This window comes from Lactuca saligna, chromosome 3, assembly GCF_052625555.1.
Source record: "Lactuca saligna cultivar CGN05327 chromosome 3, ASM5262555v1, whole genome shotgun sequence".
Taxonomy (NCBI): domain Eukaryota; kingdom Viridiplantae; phylum Streptophyta; class Magnoliopsida; order Asterales; family Asteraceae; genus Lactuca; species Lactuca saligna.
Window position 1 is genome coordinate 23071771 of NC_136419.1, and position 8926 is coordinate 23080696.

At 35.2% G+C, this 8926-nt stretch overlaps 1 protein-coding gene across 2 annotated transcripts; it reads left to right on the forward strand.

Moving 5' to 3' along the window:
• Positions 1–3781: 3781 nt before the first annotated feature.
• KU70 (ATP-dependent DNA helicase 2 subunit Ku70-like protein) lies at positions 3782–7888 on the forward strand. 2 transcript variants are annotated; one of them, XM_078983266.1, is made up of 18 exons: positions 3782–3940; positions 4259–4364; positions 4512–4589; positions 4749–4865; positions 4989–5103; positions 5214–5319; positions 5386–5503; positions 5580–5663; positions 5747–5805; positions 5885–6018; positions 6098–6366; positions 6482–6543; positions 6625–6685; positions 6772–6864; positions 6961–7081; positions 7167–7269; positions 7362–7536; positions 7622–7888. In XM_078983266.1, the coding sequence occupies exons 2-18, from the start codon at positions 4299–4301 to the stop codon at positions 7733–7735; spliced, it is 1875 nt and encodes a 624-aa protein (XP_078839392.1). In that variant the 5' UTR covers positions 3782–3940; positions 4259–4298; the 3' UTR covers positions 7736–7888. The 2 variants fall into 2 exon arrangements, with proteins under 2 accessions (XP_078839392.1, XP_078839393.1); XM_078983267.1 differs by having other exon boundaries at positions 3792–3940; positions 4239–4364.
• Positions 7889–8926: the final 1038 nt, after the last annotated feature.

The following is an 8926-nucleotide window of genomic DNA, read 5'->3' on the forward strand; positions in this document are numbered from 1 at the left end:
GAAGATTGCTGTAGACTCGATGAGTTAGATGAACAACTCGGCGAGTCAGTTAAGGTTTCCCTAATTGATGGATGCGTGTGAACTTGTCGAGTTGCAAGAAAGAAAACTCGATGAGTGGCCTTAGAGTTTCAATCGCGAAACGTCGGGACTCGACGAGTCACTCTGGTGACTCGGCGAGTGGACGAGTATCTCAAGGAACTCGATGAGTAACTAAGGATACTCGGTGAGTTAGGGTCAACATAGACTGCTGACCTTGACCGTTGACTTTGACTTTGACCGAGGGTTGACTAGTTGACTTATGGGGTATCTTGAAAGGTTGGAAACTTACGAGTATGGTTATATTATGATAATAGGCGGTGGAGTTTGTGGCAATAATCCGAGAGTTGGAGTTTGTCTACCGAGTCGACAATTGCAAGGTGAGTTATCCTCACTTACTAAGGGGTCTAAGGAACCAAGGTCGGCCCATTAGATTTGTTATCCTAGTAGTCATTGATATGTCAAGTTTGGGTTAGTGATGTATGCTAGTTGATATGCTAGTAGGGTAGACCTGTAGGATTACCTGTGATATTGTATGATTATTTGTATGTGCATTAGTTATGATACATGTTGATATGTTATATGGGATGGATTGAGGTGAGACTGCTTCGTGCGGTAGTCCAACAAAAGTGGGAGTATTCTAGTTACGGGCTAAGGGAGACTCGTACTGTGGGCTCGATGGCAAGCCAAATGCGAGCTGTGGGCCGGAAGCAATCCAGACTCACACTGTGGGCCCAGGGGTAACCCAGTCTGTAAAGTTGTGGACCCAATACATGTTGTTCAATTGTTATGTTATTACTGACATGGTTATGTGGATTGTATATGTATCGGTATTTTGGGGGAACTCACTAAGCTTTCGGGCTTACAGTTTCAGTTTATTGTTTCAGGTACATCAGGGGATCATGGCAAGGCAAATGCATGATCGTACATCACCTCACTTTTTATGACTCTGTTTATGGGATACTCTGATATGATACATTTTGAAAACAAGTTTGTAATAATTAATGGATTTGAAATGTTTTTAAAAGTTTAAATTGACTTGAATTTTTATGGGTGTTATAGTACGTGTGATCCATGCGAAGTGATTTAGTGGCCGACTCCGGAGCAGGTGTCTTCGAACGCGGGGCGTTCCCCTAGACCACCCTCAAAATTTAGGCCTCGAATTTCAAAAAATCATAACTTTCGCATACGAGCTTCATTTTTGACGCTCTTTGTATCCACGTTTAGGTGAGACTGTACTCTACAACTTTCGTTTTGACTCCGTCAGATAATTTTGAATTTATTTTTAAAGCAATATTTTTAACAGGTCGGGACAGGAAAAATCCCTTAAAAATTCATAACTTCTTCATCCGACGTCCGTTTTTGTATGTCTTTTTACCGTTAAATTACTGTTGATAAGATCTTTGATTCTCGTTTAGGCTATGTCGGCTAAAAATCGCTCGATCTATAATTCGAATTCCGAGCTGCACACTGTTATACCAAATCTTAGAAAATTCATAACTTCCTCATACGAAGTTAGATTTGGATGTTCTTCTTATGTACGCACTTGGTTTAACGTATACTACGACTTTAATTTAGTTTGTTAAGGCTAAAAAACATTTTATTGTAAACTCACTTTTTACGACACATAGTGTCGTACCGGTTCTGTTGCGAAACTTTAATAGTCCATAACTTCTTCGTTATAGCTCAGATTTCGACGTTCTTTATATTTTCGGAATCCTTGTCACGACCACTACAACTTTCTTCATAGATATCGGGTTTATCTAACATTTTTATTATATATTTATTACTTAAAAACGAGTTACAAGTTGAGTTAGACTATTACATTGACTTTAAATAACGGGTTGTTACAATCTTTATGCTATGTATATTACCTGTGTATGTGGTTATATGCTTTTCGAGCTCAGCTCGATGACCGGGCGGGGCCCGATGAGTGGGCGGACCCACTGTATGTTTACTGTATGTGTTATTTTGGAAAAACTAACTAAGCTTTGTACTTACGGTTTTTTAGTTTATGTTTCAAGTACTTCTGATTCCAAAGGGAAAAGCTCGGGATGACTACATCGCACACACCATTGAGATTTTGTTATGATGTTTACTCTGATTTATGACAATTTGATACAATGGTTTATTTCAAATGTTTTGGATGATATGGAAAATTAATATTTTATCTAATATTAAATCGAAAATTTTTGGGACCATATTTTTGGATGTTACACTCCCTGTGGCATGAATATGTCTCAATAAACAAAGCACACATTCTCGAATGGAATCATCTACATCAATATTGCCATAGAACTCATATAAAGTTTTAATAAGCCTTTCAGGCATATAAATGTTTCATATTAGATGTTGAAATCTCCAACAGTATCAATGGCTTATCATTTTTGTTTTTTGTTTGTTTTTTTTTAAAAAAATTTATATAGTAGTTAGTTAGAGGTTGAGAGGGTTATGTCATTACTTTCCATTGTTCTACGAACATGAAGAGGGTATATTTTTAGTTATATTAGCGGATTGTAAGTTTGATTGATTTTATCTGATGTTATATAACAATTCCTTCTATAACAATCTATCGTATATTAAAGTAAAAAAGTTTAGAGTTAATGTAACTATGTAATACACTTGTTTATTGCTAAATAATGAACCAAGAATGCACCTACAAGGGAACAAAAAATTCACATTAACAAGTGTTTGTTAATTGTTAAGTAACCAGCCAATAATGCATATACTATATAACAACATATTTGTTATTTTTTTAGCATATTCTTGTGGCTTTTGGTTGCCGAATGAGCATTCTTTGCAATATTATGGATTTCCATGTTTCATTATATGAATTTTCTTCCTTTTTATGCTACTACTCATACATTATTTTTCAATGTATCAAACCTTAATACTTAGCAAACATCCTTGCAACATTGTGGTTTTTCCTATGAGGGCTTCTCCCCTTTCACATTCAGAGATCATTATTAATTGTTTGTTTGGTTACATTCACATTCATTTTAACACACATGGAGTAATGACGACAATGGTGACAAAACACCAACATGAAATCAATTTGTGGAGATGAAATACTCATGTGTTGCCGAATAGAAACACAATCAAATCGAGATCATAATGATTGACCTACAATTTGAAGAACCCCAACTATATTACAACAACCAAGACAAAATATTGAAGACATGATCTCCAAACCTTAAATAAATGGAAATAGAGATCCTCACGAAGCTTTAAAGAGTAGAAATTATGACTCCAATATGCATGGTTGAAGTTTATGCTAGACAATAAAATATCAACACTTGTGAGGAAAATAATTTATCCCAAACAAGTATTGACTATCTTTTATGTCACAATCAGCAAAAGCAAACACAAGCAAGGTTCTAAAAAGCTCGCCATGGCTCCGTCATGGCGCGCCACGACTCCAAGGCTTGCACCTGCCGCCAAGTTTTGCCAAAACGCCGTCTTAACTCATATATATGTATAAAAAAGAATAATAGTTGAAAATACATATAAAAATATTAATTATATAGAAAATTTCCGCCTTAAGTCACGCCTTACAAACGTCGTAACTAGCCAAGGCTCGGAAAAACTTGAGGCTTGACATTGCCGCCAAGTCACGCCTTACGTTATTTAGAACCTTTACACAAGAGTTCGCAGAGTGTATTTAAAATACAAAAAATTATCGTATAGTTTCTACATTTTTATGAATAAGTCGAACCAACCTTTTAATTGTAATACCTTAGTTTGTATTGAAACTTCCAAGAGAAGGAGAAAACATTTCCCCCCATGTTCCAACTTCCCATTGCGTCTGTTTATGCACATTAAAGATTAAACCCCCAAATTGCTTGAGAAGCGCAGCGCCAAAACCCTTCTTTGAACTGCTGCCGGATTCTCTCATCCACCGCCGGTAAAATCTCACTGCTTCCTCCGCTTCTCCCTCTCACATAGACGTTGCTTTGTTGTTTGTTCTGAAAGTTATACTCAAGAGTCCATCCTTCGCCAAAAAGAGGAAAACTATGTTTTCGAAAATCGAATGGGTTGTTTTCAAGTATAAATTTGTACTGCGGTAGAATGATCACACTAACGCTAGCATCGGAATCCATGTTAATTGTTTTTTCAAACTTTGTTTTCTCAAGCCTTGGAAATTTTGAATCCTACTATTAAGTATTTAACCCTTACGATAAATTCGAAGTTTCTGATAACAGTGTTTAACACGCTCTGTCAGCCAAGCGCCCGCAAGTGGTTGAACAGTTTTGTCAGGCTTAATGGATGTGGATCCTGATGACGTTTTCCGAGATGAAGAAGACGACCCCGAAAATGATCTCTATCAGGTTCTCTTCCCCAACTCGGTTCTCAGTATGCTATTGCTTCTACCTGTTGTTTTATTTCTATCTTCATAAGTATCTCGTTTGAATTTACCTTTTGATTTTTTTGTCTTATTAACATATTGTTTTTGCTGAAACCATTCTGGACACTAGGAAAGACAGTCGAGCAAGGAACTGGTGGTGTTCTTGGTGGATGCTTCGCCAAAAATGTTCAGCATCACTTGTCCTGGGGTTTGTAAATATCTTTATTTACATATACACACAACTGTTCCATGTTTTTCATCATTCTTAAGAATTACCATGCCTCTTAATTTGTTTACTGAATCCAAATGTTTTTTGCCATTTAAATTCGCAAGAGAATAAATGTCTTGTTGATGTAATGCTTTACAGGAAGATGAAGAGAACACATCTCATTTTCATGTTGCTGTGAGTTCTGTTACACAGTCTATCAAGGTTCAGATCATCAATAGGCCATATGATGAAATTGCAATATGCTTCTTCAATACTGTAAGAAAACCACTCACTTAACTGAGATATTTTTTTATGATTTTTGGTACACCAACTTCATTACTTAATCTTTATTGCCAGAACTAATTTGTGTTAATGTATTTCAATGGGTGTCATTGACAGAAAGAAAAGAAAAACCTGCAAGATCTTAATGGTGTTTATGTATTTAATGTTCCTGAAAGAGAACAATTGGACAACCTCACAGCACGGTTTATAAAAGAGTTTGATCGTGTAGAAGGTAAACCCATGGTGTCATCATACACAATATAACCTTTTTAAAATCTGATTGCATTTGATAAAACAAAATAGACTTTTCTTGTTTATCTTATGTCTGTTTTATGAATGCAGAATCCTTCAGTAAAGTTATTGGGAGCGAGTTTGGTATTGTTCCTGGATCTAGAGATAATTCTTTGTACAATGCACTCTGGGTTGCACAAGCATTGCTTCGTAAAGGGTACCCTTTCTTAGGAAATTACTGCTTTACCCCTTTGAGGGTATAACAATGTTGTAAATTCTGCAGATCTGCCAAAACAGCTGATAAACGCATCTTATTGCTTACAAATGAAGATGACCCTTTTGGAAATATCAAGGGAGTTACAAAACTAGACATGGCTAGAACAACATTGCAAAGAGCTAAGGTAAATATCTTTAAAAAAATAATACTAAAACCATTACAATAAGAATTTACAAGATTCTCTTATTGAACTGTTGCAGGATGCACAAGACCTTGGCATCTCAATTGAACTTCTTCCATTAAGTGGTCCAAATGAAGAATTCAACGTCTCAACTTTTTATGCTGTATGTTGATTTTAATGAATTTATGCATTAAGTTATCAATCTTTTTAGTTAATTACACATCATCACATGAATCTTTTTAACAGGATTTGATTGGATTGGAGGGTGATGAACTAGCTCAGTTCATGCCATTGGCTGGAGAAAGGTATGTATGATATTGAATATTGATGAATGAATAATGATAGTGATTTTGTGCAAATTGTTAATCTTTTATTCGATTCCAGATTTGAAGACTTGAATAAACAATTAAGAAAACGTATGTTTAAGAAGCGAAGGGTTCGAAGGATCATATTTACAGTTGCAGGTGGCTTATCGATTGAACTGAATACATATGCTCTTATCCGCCCCACTGTTCCAGGTCAGCAGTTAGATTTTCTTATTCTATTATTTTTAAATTTACAATTTTTATGACTGATTCTTTGTGTTTGTTGTTGCAGGGACTATTACATGGCTTGATTCTGTCACTAATCTTCCTTTAAAGTCTGAAAGGTCATTCATCTGTGCTGACACTGGATCAATAATTCAAGAGCCTCCAAAGCGTTTTCAAACTTACAAAAATGAGGACATCAAGTTTACAATAGAAGAGCTTTCAGAAATCAAGAAAGTTTCAACAGGAAGCTTAAGGCTTTTAGGTTTTAAGCCATTAAGTTGCTTGAAGGATTATCACAACTTGAAGCCATCAACATTTGTCTTTCCTAGTGATGAGGTTCTTAAATCGTAAATCTTAAATCTTAATCTATACATAAAAAGAATAATACCACTGTTTTAATGTCATTTGGATACCCTCATAACTCAACCAAAGTTAATAATATAATATGCAGGAAGTGATAGGTAGCACTTGCATTTTCATTGCTCTTCACAGATCCATGATACGTCTCAAACGGTTAGTACTGGTTTACTATAGAACTAGCAAAGGGTATTTTCGTCCTTTTTAGGATTCAGTTTGTTCTTTCTGTGTGTTCAGTTTTGCAGTTGCATTTTTTGGAAGCTCATCGCGTCCTCAGTTAGTTGGTCTGGTTGCACAGGTAATGTGTCTCATATCTGCCTACCTTAATTTTCATTTATTAAGTCATATGATTTTTTTATTAAATTTTTTTTTTTGGAAGCACAGGAAGAAGTTACTGATGGTGGTGGTCAGATTGAGCCACCAGGAATGCACATGATATATCTTCCATATTCTGATGACATAAGACCTATTGAAGAGGCGAGATGGTTTATTAAACTCTTTAAGTATTTATATAATGATAAAACTATAGCACATCATTTAATTTAGAAAATCTTTGTGTTTTGGTTTTTGCAGCTTCATTCAGACACTTCTGGCATGATGCCATTGGCCAATGCTGAACAAATAGAAAAGGCAACTGCTTTGGTGAAACGTGTGGATTTAAGAGACTTCTCCGTCTGTCAATTTGCCAATCCTGGTATACCCCTCTCATAATTTACACACACACACACACACACAGTGTGTGACATTGTTTGTTATAATCTATGAAAAACTTTGTGCAGCACTACAGAGCCACTATGCAGTAGTTCAGGCTCTGGCTCTTGATGAAGATGAGATGCCTGAAATTCATGATGAAACTCTTCCAGATGAAGAAGGCATGTCTAGGTAGGTACTCAAATTTTTTGATACTCACAACAAACATTTCTTGTTTGTTTTCAATGTCATGTATGTGTGTTTATGTGTGTGTGTGATTGAAGGCCAGGGATAGCTAAAGCAATGGAAGAATTCAAGATATGTGTGTATGGAGAGAATTATGATGAAGAAGAGGAAAAGGCAGGTAATGCCAAGGGAGCAAAGAAAAGGAAAACTGAAGAGGCGGCAGTTAGCAAGGCTGCATATTATGACTGGTCTAAACTTGCAGATGATGGAAAGGTAAAAATTTTAAGGTTTTCTGCTCTTATTTTTATGTTTTTTGAGAAGTAATATTTTTAATAACATTTGTTGTGTTGTGTTGTAGTTGAAGGATTTGACTGTACAGGAGCTGAAGAGCTACCTAACAGCTAACAAGCTGACTGTTGCTGGAAAAAAGGAAGTTTTGATTACTAGGATCTTGACACACTTGGGTAAATGACAATCTTCTTGTTTTGACTGACTTTTATGGAGGAGGCATTGTTATGATTTCTGGAATGTATAGAAACCCATGTTTGGTACTTTTGACCCAAACTTTTATCTTCCCAAAAGTTTGATCTATCTAAAGTTTAACCAAGATTTTGGCTTATGGCAACTTAGAATTTCCTGTGTTTCACTCGGCAACCTTTCTGTGACTATTCAGAAATAAAAGTAATCTGGATTTGTATATTGGTAGAGAAAAATATAAGCCAAGCATTAGATTATTTTGATAAAGTCAAAATGAATAGTTACTTTAAAAAGAGAGAGTGATAAATTCGAGGCTTGTATGAATAAATAGATACTATATAGAGATAGTTACACTAGGAAGAAATATGCGTGAGAAAATAATTTGATGGTTTACTGTGGTGGTAATAAAGGAGAGAGAAAGGTAAAAGAACTTGTGCTGCAAAGTGCAAACGAGTAAATAATTTTTATGTGCAACGTGATGTGATCTTTTAAATAGAAACTGCAAACTATTGGACTATATTGATAAATATCTAGTAGGCATGGTGATGATTAGTGTAATTTAGTCAAAAGTTTGAGTGATGAAAGAAAATTATGCTTTAGTGTTTGTCAAAAATCCAAAATGCATCAAAGTATGTCCCATCTTGTTAGAAAAATAACACCACAATATCAAAAGTGTAACCTAAATAATTTCAAAGGTTATCAAAACACTTTATAAAATATGTAATATCAATGGTTTATTAAAACACTTTATAAAATATGTAATATCGATTGTGATGCATCGGATATCATAAAATCATATTTGAGATAATCCAAGGAATTACAATCTCAACATCAGGTAAAATCCAATATCAAACACAAAATACCTTTCCTTTCATATTATGTTCTTTGAGTCGGAATTTTTGCAAAGTAACTTTATGTGTTCTAAAAGTAACTCTGCAAGAACCGAAATCATGAATTGGTTGTTATTTTTTGATTATTTGACGAGAAAAGTTGTGTCCATTGGAAACAAACTTAATGGTTAAGTTTTGGCGGAAAAGTATCGAATGGATACATCCATTGTAGTGGGGGAAAGTTGTGTATATTGATAAAGTGCATGCGCATCTGCATGAACTAGGACTACTCATATGTGCATGAACTAGGACTACTCATATGGGTGTGAACTTTTGTTGCTTCACAAATATGCACT

Excerpts from the sequence above, each read along its gene's own strand:
- KU70 (XM_078983266.1), top strand. The coding sequence starts at position 4,299 with ATGGATGTGGATCCTGATGACGTTTTCCGAGATGAAGAAGACGACCCC. Across the intron at positions 5,104-5,213 it reads AGAGTTTGATCGTGTAGAAG|AATCCTTCAGTAAAGTTATT; the intron begins GTAAACCCATGG and ends TTATGAATGCAG. Across the intron at positions 5,504-5,579 it reads CAACATTGCAAAGAGCTAAG|GATGCACAAGACCTTGGCAT; the intron begins GTAAATATCTTT and ends GAACTGTTGCAG.